Source organism: Bubalus kerabau, chromosome X, assembly GCF_029407905.1.
Source record: "Bubalus kerabau isolate K-KA32 ecotype Philippines breed swamp buffalo chromosome X, PCC_UOA_SB_1v2, whole genome shotgun sequence".
Classification (NCBI taxonomy): domain Eukaryota; kingdom Metazoa; phylum Chordata; class Mammalia; order Artiodactyla; family Bovidae; genus Bubalus; species Bubalus kerabau.
This window is the reverse complement of record NC_073647.1, coordinates 97557157-97581592: the sequence shown is the minus strand read 5'-3', so window position 1 is coordinate 97581592 and position 24436 is coordinate 97557157. Positions and strand designations below refer to the sequence as shown.

At 40.4% G+C, this 24436-nt stretch overlaps 1 protein-coding gene across 3 annotated transcripts in view; it reads right to left on the bottom strand.

The window, feature by feature from the left end:
- The window catches only part of OPHN1 (oligophrenin 1), a 692544-nt gene that overhangs the window by 61506 nt on the left and 606602 nt on the right, over positions 1 to 24436 (bottom strand). For 2 of the 3 annotated variants that reach the window (XM_055565216.1, XM_055565219.1), the window contains 2 exons: positions 20570 to 20611; positions 18638 to 19355 (listed from right to left, as the gene is read on the bottom strand). In XM_055565216.1, coding sequence (XP_055421191.1) covers positions 20578 to 20611 — 34 coding nt within the window. In that variant the 3' untranslated portion in view covers positions 18638 to 19355; positions 20570 to 20577. Of the gene's footprint in view, positions 1 to 18637; positions 19356 to 20569; positions 20612 to 24436 lie in introns of those variants that run through there. The other variant, XM_055565218.1, reaches the window with a different exon arrangement.

Genomic DNA, 24436 nt, shown 5'->3' with positions numbered 1-24436 from the left:
TGACTGAGCATGCATGCACAAAGATTATCCACATAACTGAGTGAGGCCAGATTTTCTTTATTTCCTTCAAATAAAATGACATCATAATAGATTGAATGCAGACACAGCCACTAGAATCTGGCTGTCTTCTACTAAACCATAGAGAAAGAGTTTTGGGGAAAATCTGAAATGATACCATTCTTCTCAGTATGTTTTATTTTTGGAAAATATATGAAGCTTTTGCACAGCAAAGGATACTATAAACAAAACAAAAAGACAACCCTAAGAATGGGAGAAAATATTTGCAAATGAAGCAACTGACAAGGGATTAATCTCTAAAATATAAAAATAGCTCATGCAGCTCAATATGAAAAAAAAAATAACTGAATCAAAAATGGGCAGAAGATTTAAATAGACATTTCCCCAAAGAAGACATACAGATGACCAAAAAGCACATGAAAAGATGCTCAACATCATTAATTATTAGAGAAATGCAAGTCAAAACTATAATAAGGTATCATCTCACTCCTGGCAGAGTGGCTATCATCAAAAAATCTACCAACTATAAATGTTTATGAAAGGGTGGAGAAAAGGAAATCTTCCTATTAATATATTGTTGGTAGGAATGAAGAGAATATTATGGAGGTTCCTTAAAAAGCTAACAATACAGCGACCATATGAGCCAGCAATCCCACTCCTGGGCATAAACCCGAGAAAACCATAATTCAAAAAGATACATACTCTGAAATTTATCAGAAATGTATACTTGTCTAATAGTCCTTTCTATGAATCTTCTTTTTTATCATTAAGGCTTACAACAATTTAGTAAATTATATTTTTAAGTAGATTTTTTAAAAAAGATACATACACACCAGTGTTCATTGAATCACTATTTACAATAGCCAAGACATGGAAGCAACCTAAATGTGCATTAAACAGAGGAATGGATAAAGAAGATGTGGTACATATATACAGTGGAATAGTACTCATCCATTTAAAATAATGAAATAATACCATTTACAGCAACATGGGTGGACTTAGAGATTGTCATACTGAGTGAAGTAAAACAAAAACAAACATCATAGGATATCACTTACATGCAGAATCTAAAAAAAAATGGTACAAATCAACTTATTTATAAAACAGAAGTAGAGTTACGGATGTAGAAAAAAAACTTATAGTTACCAGGAGGTAAGAGAAGGAGGGATAAATTGGGATGTTGGGATTGACATATACACACTACTATACATAAAATACTAATAAGAACCTGCTGTATTGCACACAGAACTCTCTACTCAATACTCAGTAATGGCCTATATGGGAAAAGAATCTGTAAAAGAGTGGCTATATGTATCTGCATAACAGAGTCATTTTGCTGTACACCTGAAACTAATACAACATTGTCAATCAAATATATTCCAATAAAATTTTTTAAATGAAACAAGAAAATATATTTTTAAATAAAAATATGTTAATATACTGAGAGGGTAACAGGCAGGAAGGCCAGGGGTCTCCAAATGGAGGAAATAGCCTGCAAGTGTCAGACATTTTTCTCTCTCTTAAGCGACAGGAGGAAACAAACTAGCAATATTTTTTTTCCTTCTCTATACAAATTTAAAGAGAGGTTTCTCTTAAAATACTGTGTTGCCATAATGACACCTGGTTTCGCCTGAAGTTAGCTATCCTTGAGCCTAGAGATAACCAATGCCTTTTTCTTATGGAAATGTTTGTCTTAAGCCATGCTAATGTACTACACCTTTACCCCAAACTCTGTCTCCAAGTCGGTTCTGCCTCTTGGCCCAAAACCTACTTGACAAACCAGTATGTTATACTCAGATATTGTTCCCCTAATCTATGTAAATGAAACTATTTGTATGGTGGTCTGCCCTTCTTTAAGATTCAAGTTAATTATTTTATGGCCCAGGATAAACCATTTGGTGCCATTCTAAATTTTAAGACATTCCTTTCTTTCTTTAACAGACTGCTAGTGACTATATAACATCCAGCTGAAGACTAGCAGGGGGGTACTCTTTCTGCCCCCTTCTGATGCCTATGTCAGAAGCTTTCTCTATCTCCTTTATACTTTAATAAAACTTTATTACACAAAAGCTCTGAGCGATCAAGCCTCATCTCTGGCCCCGGATTGAATTCTTCTCCTCCGGGGGCCAAGAATCCCGGTGTATTCACGTGATTCAACAACAACCTTTCAGTACATTGGTTTAATATTGTTTTTATTGGAGTATAATTGTATTATTATTTTTTCAATGAAGCAATAAAAATTTTTTAATTTCCCAGTTTTAATTTGCAATATGGTAAACATTAATAGATATCAACCATAACATCAAAGCCTCTTTGAAGTCCTCAGTAATTTTTAAGAGTATAAGTGTGATACTGAGATCAAAACATTTGAGAACAATTCCTATATTCTACCCATATCATCTACCTGGTTCTTAAGTTTTAATGGCCTTCAAGAATTTAAGGCCCTTTATAGACAGGCTTAAAGCTCCCTTTTATGTCTCATTTCGTGTCACTCCCCTCCATGCACTGCTTTCCACACATCAGCTGCATCTGTATCAGGTAACTTGCTAGTCCTTCCATTTGCCATTCTCATTCTTACCTCCATGCCTAGGACATCTAGCCAATTTGAACATCATATTTCTCTGGGTCCCCCTTCCCTATTTGGCAGATTTATTGATCTCTTCTTACTTTCTCCAATGTACTTTATGAGTACAATGTACTTACTTATTCCAATGTACTTACTTTCTCCAATGTACCTAACTGTCTTTTTCCTCATTTTTGCAAATAACAAAACTGAAATCCATAGAAAAGAAGGAGACATCTAAGTTCCACAGCAAGTGAGTGGCAGAGCTAGAGCCTAAATTCCCACCATTCTTTTCATACTTCTCTACATGGAAGCTGCTACAGAGAGCAGAAAGTAGTGAAGGCTCTGGAGAGAAGGAGAATTAAGTTAAGTTGAGCTTTAAAAAATTCTGGGTTGGAACATTCTTAAAGGAAGTAACCCTTGACTTTGGCCTGATCTAAGAGCAATAAATCTTTAATCATGTTGATACAGATGAAAAGCAACTCATGGGACATTTTCTTATCCTTTTTATCGTCTTCAGTTCCATCCACACCGTCTAGACAGTATCCTTAAGTGAAATGTCTGAGGGGCCTGCAGGCACTCAGGAGCCTTCTGAAAAGTATTGCTCCCATCTGAAGAAGACTAATTGAACTGATGTTCTGTTACCACTGCCTGTTACACACACTGCCCTTATTTGGCTCCCTAGGCCTGGATAAAAAACACTAGGAGAGGCCTGCGTGTGTGCATGCTCAGTAGCTTCAGTCATGTCCGACTCTTTGAGATCCTATGGGCTGTAACCTGCTAGACTCCTCTGTCTGTAGGATTCTTCAGGCAAGAATACTGGAGTGGGTTGCCATACCCTTCTCCAGGAGGTGAAGCCTAAAGCAATATTTGGAATTTGGTGAAAAGTGTAATTGCCTGTTTCAGAGAACTTTGCTTTTCCCATAATTTTTCAAATGGCATATACTGGGAATGTTCTCTTTGGATAAAATTTGTTTTAAAAGCTTTTGTTAACTGTCGAGAGAGAGTTTCTGTGCATCCTCCAAATGAAGCTAACTGTAAAGAATGCTGCTTGTTCTATAGCACCTGGCTAGTTAGGAAAGCCTACCCCAGGGACAGGGGTCTAAATGAGGTTAATGAAAATTAATTTGGTGTTTGGATGTCTTGAAGACACTGTCCTATGGTGAAGCTTCTAGGGTGGAGTTGATTCGGTCAGTTTAACCCATTTAATTGGGGTACATTTGAGCCATACCTTGTGCAAAGAGCTTGAAATAGAGTTGAATAAAACTAAGCTCATACCCCTGAAAAGTTTATATTCTCTTCAGAAAATCAGGGAAAAATACATAGTATAAATAGTATAATACACAGTATTATCAGCACTAAAATCAGTATGACTGGAGGAGTGACTATGATGAAATGGAAAAGGCTTTTTTCCAATACTGAAATGAAAGTGTAAGTGGCTCAGTCATGTCCAACTCTTTGTGACCCCACAGACTATACAGTCCATGGAATTCTCCAGGCCAGAATACTGGAGTGGGTAATCTTTCCCTTCTCCAGGGGATCTTCCCAACCCAGGCATCAAACCCAGGTCTCCAGTATTACAGGCAGATTCTTTACCAGCTGAGCGACAAGGGAAGCCCAAGAATACTGGAGTGGGTAGCCGATCCCTTCTCCAGGTTATCTTCCTGACCCAGGAATCAAACCGGGGTCTCCTGCATTGCAGGCAGATTCTTTACCAACTGAGCTATCAGGGAAAGACTAATGAAATAAAACCCATTATATTTTTATAATGAAATGGAGAAGGAGTGACTATAATGAAATGAAGAAGGTGAGCAGGACCTTAAGATGAACAGGTATTCATTGGTTCACAAAATATCTGTACAGTTTCAGGGAACCAAATATGAAAGGCATGGAGATGGGAAAGCTGAGCTTACTTAATAGTTATTCTTTGGCCGTCATCTGCCACTTCCAGATCCATTCTCTGCCATTATCTTCCCTCCTCTGTGTTCCAAGAGGCTAATCTTGTGATTGTATTAACTTGTCTGATGGCTTCTGTCTGGGTTTGGCTAACGAGAGGCACTGACAAGAGTGGGAGAAGAGGTCTTGCTATTTCTTCCTCACTGCTTTACTGCTCTCGTTCTCATTTCTGACACTGTCTGGAATTTTCCCTGATTATATTTCCTACTAGGAATTTCTTCACAGCTCCAGCTCTCTCTAGGTGCTGGTAACACTTTCCCATTTATTTACTCCTCCAGTTCAAAGGTATAATGGCTTCCTGTCATTCCTAGACCTTGAGTGCTTCACCATGTCTTGTTGATACCACTAACCCTGCCCACAGTTTTGAAAGTTATCAATTTAATTCCTGCAGGACCATTGCAAATGTAACTGAGAACATTCACAGGTCCAGTTTTCACAGAATTTAAAGTGTGTGACTGGAGAGAACAGAAAGAAGATGAGGCAGAGTCTACATGGCATTGTATGACTCTTTTCATGAAAGACTTTGTGAGTAGGTCATGAAGAGCCTTTGTGAACCAACTTTGTTCTCAATTGGGAACTCCTGAACTTTGTTGATTTGTTACACAGATGAGGCCAGAATTAAGATCTACAATTTACTGAATATTTTTTGTGTGCCAGACATTTTATCTCCATTATCTCATCGAATCTTCACAACTCTTAAAGGTGAGCACTTATTGATCTCAATTTTACAAGTGAAAAAACTAAGTCTCAGAAAAAAGAAATAACTTGCCTGCTAGATTGCTAATCAGTAGAAAATGAGGATTTGAACCTGTTCCTGCTTAAGTCTAGCATTTGGGTGCTTCACTAGACCAAGCTGGATGATAAGTTAGTCTATATGACCTTTAGAGTGTCTTTCAGCCCTACAACTTCATACTCTATTGGGTAAGAAACGTATCTGCACCTTAGTTCATTGGCCCATCCATTAAATAAAGGTGCTGGTGGTACCTTGTGGGGTACATGCAGGAGTGTGAATGAGACTTCTTGGTTGGGCACAATGCCTTCATTTCCTGCAAATGTCCCTCTGCTGGCCATGTCTTCCCCATGTCTGTGCAGAAACAGAACCATATAGCTAAATAATTCTGATAGAATTCTGCCTTTAGAAATGCCAGTTATATCAGCTCTTCTGGTAGAAATAAAGCACTCCAGCACAAGTGAATGCCACCTACAGTGCCAACCAGTGTTTGCTTAGTTTAACTCTGGCACAGTCTAAGTTGATGTGGCTATTGAGTTTGGATATTAAATCAGTTTGGTATCAAGTCTTAGGAAAATGAAAAGAAGAATCAATTTAGAATACCTACTCTGGGCTGAACACTTGCCATTTATTCCTTACTACAACCCTGAGAGGCATGTGCCATCATCCTCATGTTACAGGTGAGGAAACTAAGGCTTAGTGGAAATGATTTACTAGGGTGTAAAGATTCTCCAAGCCAGGCTTCACCAATATGTGAACCGTGAACTTCCTGATGTTCAAGCTGGTTTTAGAAAAGGAAGAGGAACCAGAGATCAAATTGCCAACATCCACTGGTTCATGGAAAAAGCAAGAGAGTTCCAGAAAAACATCTATTTCTGCTTTATTGACTATGCCAAAGCCTTTGACTGTGTGGATCACAATAAACTGTGGAAAATTCTGAAAGAGATGGGAATACCAGACCACCTGATCTGCCTCTTGAGAAATCTGTATGCAGGTCGGGAAGCAACAGTTAGAACTGGACATGGAACAACAGACTGGTTCCAACTAGGAAAAGGAGTATGTCAAGGCTGTATATTGTCACCCTGCTTATTTAACTTCTATGCAGAGTACATCATGAGAAACACTGGACTGGAAGAAACACAAGCTGGAATCAAGATTTCCGGGAGAAATATCAACCTCAGATATGCAGATGACACCACCCTTATGGCAGAAAGTGAAGAGGAACTCAAAAGCCTCTTGATGAAAGTGAAAGTGGAGAGTGAAAAAGTTGGCTTAAAGCTCAACATTCAGAAAACTAAGATCATGGCATCTGGTCCCATCACTTCATGGGAAATAGATGGGGAAACAGTGGAAACAGTGTCAGACTGTATTTTTGGGGGCTCCAAAATCACTGCAGATGGTGACTGCAGCCATGAAATTGAAAGACGCTTGCTCCTTGGAAGGAAAGTTATGACCAACCTAGATAGCATATTTAAAAGCAGAGACATTACTTTGCCAACAAAGGTTTGTCTAGTCAAGGCTATGGTTTTTCCTGTGGTCATGTATGGATGTGAGAATTGGACTGTGAAGAAGGCTGAGCGCCGAAGAATTGATGCTTTTGAACTGTGGTGTTGGAGAAGACTCTTGAGAGTCCCTTGGACTGCAAGGGGATCCAACCAGTCCATTCTGAAGGAAATCAGCCCTGGGATTTCTTTGGAAGGAATGATGCTAAAGCTGAAACTCCAGTACTTTGGCCACCTCATGCAAAGAGTTGACTCATTGGAAAAGACTCTGATGCTGGGAGGGATTGGGGACAGGAGGAGAAGAGGACAACAGAGGATGAGATGGCTGGATGGCATCACTGACTCGATGGACGTGAGTCTGAGTGAACTCGGGGAGTTGGTGATGGACAGGGAGGCCTGGTGTGCTGTGGAGTCACAAAGAGTCAGACACGACTGGGCGACTGAACTGAAAGTAGCTAAGTGTCAGAATAAGCATTGGAATTCAGATGTTACTTGACTTCTAAAGCCAATATTTTTCCTACGGTATCACATGAGCAGTACAATATACTGGTTAAATCCTCAGAATTAAAAACTTGGTTTTGAATCCTGGTTCCTCCATTTCTTAGCTATATGACCATGAGCAAGTCATGTATAACTTTTCTGTGTCTCAATAGTATCTACCTCATAGTATTGTTGTAGGATTAAATGCATTAATATTTGTAAAGCACCGAGAAGAGTGTCTGACACAGAGTCAATGTTGTACATTTTTAAAATATAGAGCCATTTCTATTCCTTTAAAATCTGTTGATTCTTCCATTCTTGGGCCTGGAGAAGAAAAGAAAAGAAAGGAACTAGATCAGGAGGCAGAGTCTCCCGGAAGAAAATCATCTTTTCTCCTAAACCTGGAGAAAGGCTAAGGCTAATGGCTGAACTAGAGAGACCCAATCTGAAAAGCTTGAGAGAAAGTATGTGGTTTCTCTGTCTTGTGAATTTTTGTGCCCACCCTCCCTTGTTCCCTCACTGCAGCTTGATGTTGCTTAGCTAGCTCTCTCTGACCTCCATTTTACCTTCATATCTGGAAATGGCTGCTGAGATGATAGCAAGAATGGAGATAATCATCTGGAGGATTGGAACTTTGACTATAGATTATGAAAGCAGGGCTTGAGAATCATAACACTATCTGGCTCAAAAAACCCCCAGAAACTTACACATATTTCAGATTCCTTCACACTAGAGTCAAATTAGCAAGGGAAAAAGAAAGTTCCGTGGCCATACCTTCTTGACCCAGAACTGATAAATATGTATATCATTCATAGATGTGTATAAGTCTATGGATACCTTAGGGTTTCCTGGAAATGTGGGGTGGGAAGGGAGAAAAGTATGATCTCCACTTACCACTGAAAACCCTTCTGTGAGTGGGGTAAAGCTGATGATCACTAGGGAGACTCTCACTGCCCTGTACAGGTATGATTTCAATCATTATGGTCTGGGTATTGGTTATTACCTTTTGCTCAGTCAAGGATCATGCACTCCTGAATATGATATGTGGAGCTTCTTTATTCTCTAAGGCTGCCAGCAACCTAATGCTTCTGACTGATTGAATGCACACCTAAATGCCCAATAGTTACATTGCAAAGGGAGAAAAGTACTATTTCATGTGTTAGACACACCTGGGGGCAAATCCTAGGACCACCAATTAATATCTGTGTGATCTAAGGTAAGTTATTTAAACTTAGAGCTTCAGTTTTCTCATATCTAAAATTAAGATAATACTCTTTCCCATGACTGTTGTGAGGAGTATATAAAAAAGTGTAAAAGTTTTAGCAGAGGACCTTTCCATCCCCCATTGCCCAGTTCTTTCTCTCATCTTCCAATCAGCATCCTAAAACTTTCAGGGCTTTGAAAATGTAATTTAATTCTACAAATTCAAAGCCCATCCTTCCCACTAACTAAGCTCCATAATCCCTTCTCATTTAGAATTGCTTAGGCTATAATTTGTAGAATGACTGTCTAGGCCTTACATGGATCTGGGGAACACTCATTAATGCTTCAATTAGCCCCATGATTATTTCACCTCCTTGGGGCTATTGAATGCAGTTGATATGGCCACATCTAGCAGTGCCTCTCACATCTTAATAAGAGATTTATGTATTTGTTACAATTTTATGGCAGATGGTTATAAAGTATCTTGAGCAAGGGGTGCTTTGTCTAATTCACACAAAGTCTCCATATAAGCTATAAGTGGTCCTTCACCTTTCCTATCACAACTTGCTTCAGGTACTGGCCACAACCTTATTTACTCTTTCCTTGCTCCACCTCCAGCATCACAGCAAAAGCAATGAAAAGTTCTTTCTCGAAAACTGGTTCAACCCTAGGTACTGGAGTCTTCTGTGTTAAGAGAATGTTTTAGTAATGAAAATATGCTTTGTATAGGCTTAGGAGTCCATTCCTATTTAGGCTTTTACCTTTTGCTCTCTATGAAACTTTGAGCAAGTAACATATTTCAAGTCTTTATAGGTAAAATGGAACTAAAATGAGGTGGTTAAAAGGTTCAAATGACACAATGTATAGAAAATGTATGCAATGTGCCTGTCCAATTGTAGTACATTTTTTAACCCAATTATCACCCTAACTCTTTTGCCAGATCTACTGGGAAGGCTCAAGGATTCAGGCCTCTCCCAGCTATGCTTGACACACAATAAATGTTGAACAAGTTTATTTCCTTTCCTTGGTCCCAGGGGACACCCAGTTCCATTATGGGGCTTGTTTCAACTCCCCAGGCTCTGAATTCCAGAAGGACAAATTATGCAAAGGTTCTGGATCAGATTCTTATAAACTGTTTACTTGTGGTCAGGATTAATTAAGTCTGTTTTCCTCTTTGTCACAGTGGAACCAGTTTGGCTACTTAGCTTCCTGTGTTTCTTTCCCAGAGCCCTTCAAATTCATTGAAATAATCTTTACACCCATATCCAAAGGTATTTTGTGATGTCTTATTCACTTCAGGGAAAATAATGTGATTTCTTGCTGGATATGAATATACCCTGGACAGCCAAGAGGCAAGATTAATTTCTAATTAAGTGTGAAACCAGCTGGCAGCAGGATAGTGCTTTTCTTCTATATCTCCTTCAAGACCTACCCACTTGCTCACTGAAGACATTTGAAGAAACACAATAAGCACTATTGTAATGACAATAAGAGTGAAAAATGTAGAGAAACAGAGAGTAAGCAGTGCGGGAAAAACAGCTGCTCCCCAGAAGAGGGGTCTTCATGAGGGTGAAGGTACCTAAGCCACATAACCACGAGTTTAACGGCCATAGGAGGAAGGAGTCTCTATTCCTCAAGTCATGGGAATGCTTCAGGAATGTTTCATAGACCTGACGGTTGGAAACTGCACAGGGCAGAGTAGTGGGCCTGGATTATTGACATGAAACTCTTGCATAAGAGAATAAGTATTTTGGGGAAACTGAACCATGCATGAGGACAGGTTCCACAGGGTGATGGGGATCAGGATGGCTAGATATAGGGCCAATGAACATGACTGTTTCCAGACAATCATTTCACTATAGTGAAGAATTCAAGAATCAAGTGATAGATAGTTAAAATTTGGAAAGATTTTGAATGGCAGAGCATGTCCCACTAGCCCTGAAGAGGTCTAGAGAAGAATCCATTCCTACAGAGCAACTAAGGCAGCCACTGCTATTGTTGCTGCTACTGCTGCTACTACTACCACCACTGGTTAATATTAATTGAACATTATTTAAGGGCCAACCATGGTTATTTTGATAAAGTAACTTGCCAATGGTGATTGAGGCATGAATACGGATAATGGTGTTTGAGTTCCTTTCAGGGGGTTTAGAGGCCAGGGCTAGCAAAGGAGATATGGAGAAGAGAGGATCTCAACTTCTGTTGAGAGAGGACTCATATTTGAGTCCCTCTAGATCTCAAGCTCAGAAAGGAGACCGAATTCTGAGTATTAATGGATGGTAGCAGGGGTGGAGAAGAGGTGAGTGACAGGACTGAGGTTGTCCATACCCTATCTACCTCTCATCATGATAGCTCTGGAAATTACAGTAGAGTGGCACCTGCCAGCATCATGGCACCTAGATGGAAATAACTGAGGAAGTAGAAATAAGAGGAATAAATCCAGGGCTGACAATACGAGTGGAAACTTTGTACCCACAGTCTTGTCAAATGCTGGGAAATGTAAGGTATAGTGAAAGTCATTGTGTAGCCCTGTTCTCCAGAATCAGGAAAACTCTTTGTTGCAGCCTTAATTTCAGGCATTTTTGTGGGGCATGCTCAGGGCCTGGGTCTTCAAGAAATGGGCTTCATAGAGTTTCAGAGGAAATGATACAACTTGAATGCACACCACAACAGGGAGGCCCACCTGTCTCATGGGGAATCAGTGGAAATATTACTTTGCAGACGGTATTCCTGGGGCCGCCCCATCTTTTAAAAAAAATTAATTTATTTTAATTGGAGAATAATTACTTTACAATATTGTGATGGTTTTGCCATACATCAACATGAATCAGCCATGGGTGCACATGTGTACCCCTATCCTGAAGCCTGCTCCCACCTCCCTCCCCACCCCATCCCTCTAGGTTGTCCCAGAGCACTGGTTTTGAGTGCCCTGCTTCATGCATGGAACTTGCAACTGGTCATCTATTTTACATATGGTAATATAAAAGTTTCAATGCTATTCTCTCAAATCCTACCATTGCTTTCTCCCACAGAGTCCCAAAAGCCTATTCTTTATATCTTTGTCTCTTTTGCTGCCTTGCATGTAGTAACGGTCCATCTGTTTTTAAAAAAGATTAGTTTATTTTTGCTGTACTGGGTATTCATTGCTGGGAAGGTTTTTCCCTAGTTGCAGTGAAGAGGGACAACTCTCTAGTTGCGGTACACAGGCCTCTCATTGTGGCGGCCTCTCTTGTTGTGAAGCACAGGCTGTAGTGAGTGCAGCCTTTAGTAGCTGTGGTGCATGGGCTCAGTAGTTGTGGTGCACAGGCTTAGTTGATCTGTGGCATGTAGGATCTTCCCAGATCAGGGATTGAACCCATGTCTTCTTCATTTGCAGGTGGTTTCTTTGCCACTGAGCTACCAGGGAAGTCCCTGGACCAACCCATCTAGACCCCACCTACCTGGACTGACACGCTCCTTTTCTTCCAGTCTCTGAGAAAATGTTGGGCACCTTCGCTTTGCACTCCATTGGCCCCATGTGTGCGTGCATGCTCATTTGCTTCAGTTGTGTCCAACTCTTTGTGACCCTATGGACTGTAGCCTGCCAGGCTCCTCTGTCCACGGGATTCTCCAGGCTAGAATACTGGAGTGGGTTGCCATGCCCTCCTCCAGGGATCTTCCTGGCCAGGGATTGAACCTGCATCTACTGCATTGCAGGAAGATTCTTTACTGCTGAGCCAATGGGAAAGCCCCCCACTGACCCCATAAAACCCAGCAAGTCTCTGACTCCTTCAGGATACTCAGCTGTGCTGACTTGGGTTATCAGAATGCCAGGGCTCTGAGGGCAAGCTTAGAGCATCAAAGGTGCAAGGGACATTAATTTGACTTTTATGTCTCCTCTAGGAGAATTTTCTCAGTCTTGTAGAAGACACAAGGACTTAGTTAAGGGAATGGTCTCGGTTTGTGGGCTTCCCAGGTGGTGCTAATGGTAAAGAAACCACCTGCCACTGTGGGAGACGTAAGTGACGTGGGTTTGATCCCTGGGTTGGGAAGATTCCCTGGAGGAGGGCATGGTAACCCGCTTCAGTATTCTTGCCTGGAGAATCCCATGGATGGAGGAGCCTGACAGGCTACAGTCCATAGGGTTGCATAGAGTCAGACATGAGTGAAGCAACTCAGCATGCATGCACAAAGTCTGAATTTGAATCCTGAATTCATCCTTTTCTGGCTGAGGGAATGTGAGCAAATTATGTAGCTATTCTGTGTCTCAGTTTTCTCACCTGTAAAATGAGGTTAATGCCAGTACTTACCTCATAGGAATATTATCTGGACAAATTCAGTAAAATCATGCAAAGTACTAAGGCTCATATTTGGCATATAGCAGATGGTGGCTCACACAGTAATGAATCTGCCTGCAATGCAGGAGACCTGCATTGGGTTAGGAAGATCCCCTGGAGAAGCGAATGACTCCCCACTCCAGTATTCTTGCTTGAAGAATTCCATGGACAAAGGAGCGTGATGGGCTACTAAGTTTGTCATCATTTGTTACAGCAGGAATAGAAAATTAATACAGTGGTTTTGTGCCTCACTTTGTACATGTCAAATGAGGGCTTAATACCTTGTCTTACCTACTTTATGGGTCTGAGAACAAAATGATGAACATACGTGTACTCTGCAGAGTTACAAGTTATAAAGCTGTTAGTATATTCTCTAGTAGGGAAAAAATTGATCTGTTTTGAAACAACTGGATTAAAGCAATTAAAAGCGTAGAGCTCCTGACATTTCCCAGGAGAAGTGCTGAGGGTGTGGAGGGCTGCTTCTCTCCTAGAGAAGTAGTGCAGCATAGGTGAAATCAGAAAACCTAGGTACAAGTCTATTTCCTATCTGTGTGACCTTGGGCAAGTTATGTCATCTCTCTGAGCCTCAATAAAGAAATGAGTGTGAACATGTGATGAAAGCAAAGTACTCAGATGGAAGGCATATTCATCCTTCCCAGTGTGTGCCTTACTGCTGGAAGCAGAGATCTTGATTCTGGTAAACTAGTCACCCAAAGAAAGTAGAGTTGAAAGGCCCTTGGGGTGGTACACTGAGCACCTGTTTTCTGCCATTGGTTTTGGCATGTGACCTTAGATCAGTTTCTTCTCCTCTCTGAGTGTTTCTCCATTTTAAGAGGTTAGATTATAACTAGTTGTTTTCAGCTAATGAGGATCAGAATCACCTGGAGAGATGCCAGCTGGAGGATGAGCAAGAGTCTTCTCTTTTTTACAGGTCTCTCCTACCCCCAATAAACTACCCCCCCATCCCAAATTAGAGGAGTTTTATTAAATTTTGTTAAGTATGCCCTATTCAGGATATAAGAGTTGATTTCCAAGTATGTGGTTTGAAGCAGCTGGTTCTCAAAGGAATATGGATACCTTGGTTATACATTAATTAAAATACTTGCCAATTTCAAATCAGTTAACTAGAGTCATGCTTCTCCCAGTTTCTTGCAATTTCCATTAATGTAGCTTTGTCATGACTGTGGTATTTCCTCTCAGAATTCTCCTTCTCATGTGAACTAAGATACTAATCTCTGGGCAGACAAAACCCGGTAGAATTGTCCATGCTTTCATTATAAGGTTGACTGTAGTTAAAATCCACAGCTGAGAATAACTGAATGTCAAAACTGAAAATACCTTTTGAGACTACCTGGTTTAAAGGTAGACAATTTAGGGGAGACTTGCTCAGCATTACAGACAGGCAGTGAGAAGTGAGTCTGGACCCCCAACACTCCTGAATGCTCCATGTTGCCTTTCTACTGCTTTTAATGCTCAGAGATTTGAAACTCAGGTAACTTTCAGTCTTAAGGTGGTTTCACTATTCTTTGAAGTAAAAAATCTTCATTTATATTTCATCAAAGTATAAGACCATGTACAAAGCAATGTAAGAAGCAGGCAGCTATGGACACAATCTTTGTAAACATTTCCAACATACCAGATTGGTCTTATCTACCATTTTTGGTCTTTACCTCACCAAGATATCTCCTTCCTCAACCTACTTTGGCTTACAATCCGTGCTTCTCAAATTTTAATGTGCATAGTTATCTCCTGGATATCTTATTAAAATACAACTTCTGATTTCAGATGTCTGAGAGGGGGCCCAGGAATCTGTATTTCTCATAAGCTCCCAGGTAATACTGATGCTGAGGCTGATTATGGACCATATTTTGAGTAGCAAGACTTGCAGATGTTGTTAGTCTCATTTCTAAACATCATCTCCACTTATTGTCAGAATTCCTTTACCACTTGGAGTAGTGTGCTATATTAGAAACAGGATTGCTCCTGTAGCTTTTAGTGCTGGGTTTTTAATCAATCCCTAACTGAATGACATTGGGCAAATTATTTCTCATCTTCCTGAGTCTCAAGTTTTCTTATCTGTAGAATGGGGCTGTCACTTTCACACAGTGATGTTGTGAGGCCTTAAGGAATAACTGGACTTGGTGCAAAATAGACTGCAGATGGAGATCCCTATGTGCAAACAGATTCTGAGCCCTATATTTCCTTAGAATTACAGAAGACAACAGGAACAATGATTGGATTATGCATAATATGCTCAAAGATTGTTTCCATGACAAACTGAAGATAGAGGCCAATAATACTAGACAGTCTGTATACTTTATTAAAAGTCATGTGAATGTACTCCAGGATCTAATTCTTTTTCTTCTGATGTTACATATGTATTTCATAAAGGCATCTTTCTAGGATCTATTAATGTCCTTGGTTTCAAATGATTCTTTTCCTTATGAAAATGGAGGCTTTTCTTCAACAAAAACATCTCTTCAAGGTATCTTGCTTTTCTTTGCAATTTTTAAATGCTTCTGAAGCTTTTTCTGGGCTTGTAATGAGTCAAGGCCATTAGAGGCAGCTATATTAAACATAGTACCGTTGATCTACCTTCTCTCAAAAGCAATTTTTCTAGTCACAGAAGTACTTTTTTCATTACTTTATTTATTTAGTTATTACAGAATTAAAGAACTTCTTGAAAAGGGAAGGATTCTTTCACATAATAGCAACTTATTTTAGATATAGTCTACATGACACCACTTATTATTCAACTTGGATGCTGAGTTTTGCCCCTCAGTGGCTGGACAATATCCCTCATATTTTTTAAACAAAAAATTCAATAATATTTTTTATTCTAAATTATCTCTTAACTTTTGCTGTCACCACAGAAAACCCTTAATAGGGATTTGATCCCAAGGCATCAAGTATTGCAGAAGCACCAAGATCATTTCATTTTCTCAAACTACATGTGTGGATGTCACCAGTCTCAGGGTGACACTGCACATGCTAGAACTTTGGGGAAGTAACAGACATATAGAGGGCCTTTTTCTCTTTGAAAAGCCACCAAGCCAAGGATTTGACAACTACCAACAAAAATTAAATCTTTCGTGTCACAAGGTAAAAGTAAATGATCTTTTTAAAAACCTTAACAAATGGTCATACTGAATGGGAGGAGGAAACATAACAGAAATCGCTTTCAGCCCAGTTTTTTCTTCCCCGGTAAATTGGACCTGCATTCCCTCCTTCCCCTCAAATGCTTGCCTTTTAATATTTTGTTAATCAGGCAAGAGTCAGAGAGTCATGTGAGCTCCAGTAATATGGCCATTATATTACAAAAGGAAAACAATATGGAGTGCAGAATCAGAGAGACCTGGATTAGAATAACAGTTGTTTACTTGTGTGACCTTGTGCCAGTTATTTTAGCCTGCTGGGCCATAAATCCTTTATCTGTAAGATGAGGATAGTACCCACTTTTATGATTGTTGTAGGGACTAAAGGATATAGTGTATATGAAGCACCTAGCACTTAGTAGGCGCTTAATAAATGCTATCACTGTCAGCTCAAGATTTACAGTTCATCCATTAGCCAGTTTCTCTCCCACTCCAGTACTTTTGCCTGGAAAATCCAATGCGGGAGACCTGGGTTCGATCCTTGGGTTGGGATGAAGAACTGGAGAAGGGAAAGGCTACCCATTCTAGTATTCTGGCCTGGAAAATTCCATGGACTGTACAGTCCATGGGGTCGCAAAGATTTGAACACAACTGAGTGACTTTCATTTTCTCTGGTTCTCAATAATCTCTCAATATTTGTGGTGGAATACAAATTGATTGTGGAATTTCCCCCCAAGGAAACCACAGTGAACCTGTATCTCTAATATCTTCAAAAGTACTGAGGCTCGAATGGACACTGCTTCTGTGGCTAAAATCTGCATACCTGCTTGGTTTAGTTAGTCATCTAATGGGACAGAACAGAGAGTCCACAGCTCTGAGATTAGGGCTCAATGAGTACTTCCTGACTGAGTCCACCAGGCCTCACAGAGATTCTGTTTGGGGGTGAGCAGCAGGTAGAATGGTAGCCACTTGTCTTACTTGCTCCTGGTTTCTTAGCAACTTGACCTTTGAGACTGGGTAGAGCTGAGAGTTCAATATGGCCACTTGGATACACCTTCATTAAGAATGTTGTCAAATTTCTACTAAATTATTTCCACAAAGGCTCTCAGTGTGTTTATGTCAGATAACATGTCACTAACTCATCAATAAGCCATACTTAGAGTTAAATCTCAGAGAAGGCAATGGCAACCCACTCCAGTACTCTTGCCTGGAAAATCCCACGGGTGGAGGAGCCTGGTAGGCTGCAGTCCATGGGGTCGTGAAGAGTAGGACATGACTGAGTGACTTCACTTTCACGTTTCACTTTCATGCATTGGAGAAGGAAATGGCAGCCCACCCTAGTGTTCTTGCCTGGAGAATCCCAGGGCGGGGGAGCCTGGTGGGCTGCTGTCTATGGGGTCACACAGAGTCAGACATGACTGAAGCGACTTAGCAGCAGCAGAGTTAAATCTTGAAAGTAGCTATTGCCTTTCAGTAACACTGTTCCAAAGGCATCTCAGAGTTGGTTAGTGCATGTATGCATTCTCTTCTCATCACCCCATCTCTCGCCTCCTCTTTTCCCCATGTCTATGCTTCTTCTTGATACTATAGTAAGTGCACTAGTGGGGCCTTGCTAGAAGAGTCCAATAGGACAGTCCTTTCTCTCACACTGGACCACATTATATTGGGCTGGTCAAAAAGTTCATTTGGGTTTTTCTGTATCATCATATGGAAAAACCTGAATGAATTTTTGGCCAACCCAAAATTACACAGATTCAACAGAGGATGAGATGGCTGGATGGCATCACCAACTCGATGGACATGAGTTTGAGTGAACTCTGGGAGTTGGTGATGGACAGAGAGGCCTGGCGTGCTGCGATTCATGGGGTCGCAAAGAGTCGGACACGACTGAGCAAATGAACTGAACTGAAAGACAGGCTATCTTAAAACCTATCCTTAAATCAAGGCACCTGTATGGGAACAAGTGGTGACACTTTTTCCAGCAGCTTCTCTTCAACAAATAGGAATCAGAAATGTTTACTTGTCAGATTTCTGACTCACTTCACTAATTAATTGTGTTTTAGTTCCTTTTCAATGACTGAAACATCAAATGAGGAAGACCAGGAGCTTAGTTCTGGAAGTCCCATTTGGTGGCAAGTATATGTGGCTCAAGAAAGAGGGTAAAAGCCAAACTCTCAAAATGGTGGCCCCTAAAGCTACCAATCATGAGGCCCTTTGCTTAATAAGCATGGCATAATTGAAAGAACCTTGAGTAGGGATATTGGATCCTGTTTAGGCACAGCTGCTAACTTGCTCTGCCTCAGTTTCCCCAATAGTAAACTAAGCAGTTTGACTAAATAATACTGAAAGGCCTTTCTAATCAATTATTTTAGGAATTGTAAAGAGTCTTTTGTCTCAAGGGCTGTGGTTCTTAATCTTTATTATGTCACAGGTCCAATTTGAAATTCACTAGAATGTTATGGACCATTTCCTCAGAAAAGGCACATTGTTGTGGAAGTCTATATACCATTTCAGAGGCTTTATGAAGTTCCTGAGTCCATAGATACTGGGTTAAGAACTGTTTTTCTCAGGCGATAAAAGAGCTTATCTTCAAAAAGCAAACATGAAACAACAATGACAACTACCTGGCCTTTATCCATCTTAACAATTTCCCCCAGCATTTGATCCCAAAATGGAACTCCTACAGAACAAACGCAGTCTGCCTTAAAAAAAAAAAAAAAAAAAAAAGAACTGTTTTAAGCTTTTGTTTCTTTCTGATTGCTTGGAAAGGAAGCTGTTAGGACAAAGCAGGAAGAAGAATAATTCAAACAGACATAGGCTTTGACATGCAAAACATGCTTTGCAGATTTGTCCTAAGTATGTAAAAGCAGGAAGGTCACCTTCCTGAGTCCACATTGGAGGGATTATAGAGGCATCACTCTTTCTGTCTGGGCCATAGGAGCAGATGCATTCTTGGCAATGTAGTACCATGCCAGAGCTCCAAACTGGCACTAGGTTCCATATCTTCAGTAAGAAAGACATGGTAAGAGCCTCCGAAATTCAGCAAACATTCCTACTTCCTTACTTCCAAGGTAATCAATGGCCCCAACTCAAGTAACTTTTAGTTCAGGGTAAGACTTCTAAGATCAATCTTTAGCCCCAAATCTTTCAGAGATAGATGGCCTTTTGAGGAGGCAGGAAGTTCAGAGAACAGTTGAAAACTGAGCTCCTCTCTTCGACTCAGGTCAGTGGACAGCTTGGTTTCTGCAGTCTGGCTTGAGGAAGTTCAGCCATTCACAGTCTTATAGGAGCTCAAGATAGACCTTCTAGGGGAATGAAGACAGAATACAAAGGAGAAATAAACTTGTGTATAGGACATGTGCCCCTTATTTTATAGCCTCCCAGAGCCTGAAGGTGCAGGGACAGGAAGAATCTGCTCTTCAGCACACAAGGGTTTGAAGAAGACCCTTCTAGAACCTGGAAAGGGTCCCCTGAGGCCAAGGATTTTACAACCTGAAAGGGAAAGAAGAGAGTAAGGAATTAGCTATGATTGGTTAAGCACTTAATAGCCACTGGGCAATAGGGCCTCTTGTGGTATGTAGCAAATCTGCTGAGCAACAGCAGCTGGCTAGGAAAAAGCCCTTATTACTCATTCCATAGACCAGTCCCAATATGGTGCTATAATCAGGGCTGGAAACCCTGTGCTTTTAGCTTGAACTCTAATCCTCAAAAAGTCTACAGGGGATATAGAAGCCTGATATCTCTGAGATTACCCGCCCCCCCTTGCGGAATGGTCACTGCCTTTATGGCCCTACAGTAACTCCAGATTTCCTTTTACTGGGACTTTACTTTCATGAGAGCTGATAAGAAAAAGCTTATCTACCCACAGACCTCTGAGGACTGGCAGTGATAGGAAGAAAAGGAAGGCTGAGGAGTACATGGAAAGCTCTGCTCCAGATACCTGGATCTTGTTTATGCATGTATTGGTTTATATCATGCCAACAATCTGATTGTCAATCAGAACTAGGCAGAGAAAGAAATTTCCATGATCTCCATGGCTCTGGTGATCTTAGTAAGTTATGTATCCCCTCTGAACCTCAGTTTCTTTATATGTTTCGTGAAAGTACATATTATCTTCCTTATTTTTGACATTTGATATGGACTAAATGAGTTAATTAATGGATGTGAAAGCACTTTGCATTTGACATATATAAAGAACTAAGGATGAAGATTCAAGGAGTATGAAATAGTGATTTGGACTGAAGAAATGAAATCCCTCTACAAATACTAAGGTAGACTCTTTGGACCTACCAAAATATCAAATGAGAGTTTACTGATATTCTTACAGACCCAAAGGATGTCAGAATTAAAAGGTTCCAAACATTTCATTTTACATATTAGGAAATTGAGGCCCAGGAAAGGAAATGTAATTGCCCCAAATGTCACAATCTAGGATTTCTAATGACCTTGATTCAAAGGCAATTCATAAAATTATACTGTAGTTTGGCTGAGAGAGAAAGAAGAGAAAGTAAACTTAAAAACATAGAGAACCTCAGTATAAAAAGACAGTAAGTATAAGGGTCATGTAATTACAAAGTAGTAAACTGAGTCACAGAGGTGAATTCCCACCCTCTGGACCTATATGGCATTCCAGTTCTCAAAAACTCAGATCTCATAAAGGCATATGTGTTAATAAGATTTTGTAATCAGAAGAGGATACTACATACCTGAAGCCTCAACTCTCATCTCCAGGAAGTCTGCCTTGAGAACTGTGGGTAAAGGATGAAAGACATTTCACTAAGACTCTAGAAATCAGAACTGGAAAGGCAAAACAAGTGGGTGGGTAACCCTTCTAAGACCGTGCCAATCCGGCCATTTGAAAAATTAGGAAGTGATTCCATCCAGATATTTCAAAACATCTCACTCCATGCTTATAGGTTAGGCTACCTCTCTAGCAGATTTAGAGAGCCCAGTGTCCCAGACATAAAAACATCTTTCAGGTGCTACCACAATCCTTTGAGTGTCATACAATGGGAGGCTAGGGGAGACCAGAGAAATTGGCCTAAGACCAAAGACTACATTCTATGATTATCTCCAATGAGAGAAGGGCAAAGAGGAAAGGCAAATGCCTTGTATGGAACATGAATCTTCCTTTGCCTCAGAGACCAGACAAGCTTTGCCTGGATCTTGATGTCTTTAGATCAGCCCTAGGGTCACCTTGTCTAGAGATGGTTGGAGCAAAGAGAAAACCCTGGATAATTAAAGTCCATATAATGTGGGCAGAAAATCCCAGACAACAGCTGGTCCCAGGGCTATGTTCTCAACATTGTTTTTCTCCTCTCTCTTGAGTCTATTTATACCTACTCCCTGAATGATCTTATTCCCATTCATGATTTCAATCCCCATCAAGCACTGAGACCCCACCTCCACCCCAAAGGCTACTATTCATATTGTAGTATATGTGAATAAATTTGTACAGTGTCTGTACTCAATAATTCTACCCCTAAATGTATGTAGGTCCAGTACCAATTACTAGTCTAAGTTGTAGTTACCCATTGGTCATTACTATCTGGATGTCACACAGAATCTTAATACACACTGTGTCCAAAATTGATCAGAGAAAGTTTTCCACAAAACCTGTTCCACCATGATTTATTATTGCTACCATCTACCCAGCTGTCCAAGTTAGACTTTTTCTCTCTTCATCCTTCTCCAATGTTCCATATTTGAAAAGTCATTAAGGTCTTACTGCTGCTGCTGCTGCTGCTGCTAAGCTGCTTCAGTCGTGTCTGACTCTGTGCAATCCCATAGAGGGCAGCCCACCAGGCTCCCCCGTCCCTAGGATTCTCCAGGCAACACTGGAGTGGGCTGCCATTTCCTTCTCCAATGCATGAAACTGAAAAGTGAAAGTGAAGTCGCTGAGTCTTGTCTGACTCTTAGCGACCCCATGAACTGTGGCCCACCAGGCTCCTCCGTCCATGGGATTTTCCAGGCAAGAGTGCTGGAGTGGGGTGCCATTGCCTTCTCCAAGGTCTTACTGAGTCTACCTCAAATCTATCCTTTCATTCTATTCCTGCTAACAATGCCATATATCAGGACCTCATCAACTCTTACTAGGATGATTAGCCTCCTAATTGATCTCACTGCCTTCAGGTTTTACTCTCCTATCTTCCTCATTACCAACAGAATGTGTGTGTATTTCAAAATAATTCATGCAGATTAGAATATGCATTGTCATTTTTTAAGCTTTTAAGCTCTTCATAATGACTAGAGAATAAAGACTGAACTCCTTGGTATGGTATATAAGGCCTTTACAATCTGGCCCCAATCCATCTTCCTGGCCTCACTTCCAGCTGAGCTTCCTTCCCCTCACCCCAACATTCCAGCCAAAGTGGAACACTAAGCACTTTGTGAACTTGCGTTGCATAAGTGGTTCTGCCTTACTGAGATATTTTCCCCTCCTTTATCTTTTGAGTTTTTAATTTTTAAATTGTTGTATAAGAGAGATAAATGAAAAGTGAGATCATTCAAATATCAGGTTACATATAGTCAGGTGTACAGATTGGAGGCAAAAAGGGGCACAGCAAAGGTTAAATAGATTATCATTTTCATTAGCGATGAGATGAGTTTGACTGTGGCTAGTCTAAGAATTTTGACCAGCAGCCAGCATGTAGATGCACTGATGAAAATGGTGGTTACAAAACTGGGGTCAGAAAGAAAAACACCAATACAGTATATTAACACACACATATATATATGGAATTTAGAAAGATGGTAATGATGGCCCTATATGCGAGACAGCAAGAGAGACACAGATATAAAGAACAGACTTTTGGACTCTGTGGGAGAAGGCGAGGGTGAGATGATCTGAGAGAATAGTGTTGAAACATGTATATTACCATATGTGAAATAGATGACCAGTCCAAGTTCAATGCATGAAACAGGGCACTCAAAGCCGGTGCACTGGGAAAACCCAGAGGGGTGGGATGGGGAGAGAGAAGGGAGGGGGTTCAGCATGGGGGGGGGCATATGTACACCCGTGACTGATTCATGTCAGTTTATGGCAAAACCCACCACAATATTATAAAGTAATTAGCCTACAATTAAAATAAATAAATAAAATTTAAAAAGTGGGTCTAGACGAAAGGGGTGCTTTTGTCATGTGGATGCTGAATGGGAGGACTCTGTAGGTACCTAGGAAGGTGACTCATGACATATTGGAGGACTGGTGTACCCACCTTGGTCTTACACACACTCCTGCCAAGATAGAATCTGGGGATAAGGAAGAGGATTAAATTTAGGTTCCAGAGGCCTGAATATAGGACTGGTAGGGTCATCCTCCATCTTGAAGTGCCTGCTTTGGCCATAGTACCCTATGTTGCAGTTGGTCCAAGATTTCTCTGAGCACTATGACAAAGCCTAGGCAATGGTTACCAATCTTTCCACATTTTCAACACCAGTTTGGCTATAGTTTCCCTATTAGAAATCAAGCTGCCTTAAAGATTCTACTGGACTTTGTTCATGCCTAGTACATGTACAGCTCAATGCCTTGGTTCCCTGTTCAAGGCTACAGAGCAATCGTTCTCATTTTCAGTGTATTCTACCCATCTTTCAAGTTCCATCTCAGATACCACTACCTCTAAAAAGCTTTCCTTTAGATATGTGCACTTCATTCTGTTAACTCAAGATTGTTTTATTCTATTTTCCTGGTATTTATTTATCATATGGCTTATCCTAGGGAGGGAGGAAGGACTACCCAGAAATAGTAAATAGTCCTGCTTATAAGCAGATGCTTTAAGAATATTAAGGTGTCTCTTTCTGTTTTTCTTTTTTTCCCCTCAAGGCTATCTGATTAAGCCTGCTTCAAAAAATATTCTAGGTAAAAACTTTATCTTCATTATATTAGTAAAAGAAATCTAAGGCTTTGACCTCGCTTTCATCTGTTGTGGTAGAATAAATGGTAAATTATTGTCTAAGGAGAATTTGGTCTAGACTAGAGTTCCATGTGGCTGACTGCCAAGAAGAATTTGAGTGGCCTGCTATTCAGAATCATGTCCTGGTAAGTCAGGACCCACAATTTTAACTAAATGATGTCTAACCTATCCCAGCTCCAGTGCTGGTAAAGGCATATTACTCTGCTTTTAATTGAACACCTGGAAGAGTTACACTCCTATCACCAACCAGGAAACACAATTTTAATCTCTCTGATAAGCAACACCAAGTGAACTCACAGAAGAGTCCCTGAAGGATAAGCAATCATTTCTCCAGGTGTTCCAATCTAATGGGTCCCAAATGATAGGCCTTGAAAAGTTTATACCAGCACTTGAAGAATTTTAAAAACAAATTAATTGGAAGGAAGAAAGGAAAGAAATGTAAAAACCTAGATTCCCAGGTCCTACTCCTGGAGATACTGTTTTAATGAGTCTAGAGTGGAAGGCAGGAATCTGTGTTCATTTTCTTTTCCCTCAAAATTTTCCAGGTGATTTATATGTGCAGCCAGTTTGAAAACAACCACCTAAGTTTAATGCTTACCTCTGAAATCAGGACTATGCTCATTCTAAGGCTGTTTTTGTTAGAATATTTCACTCTATATA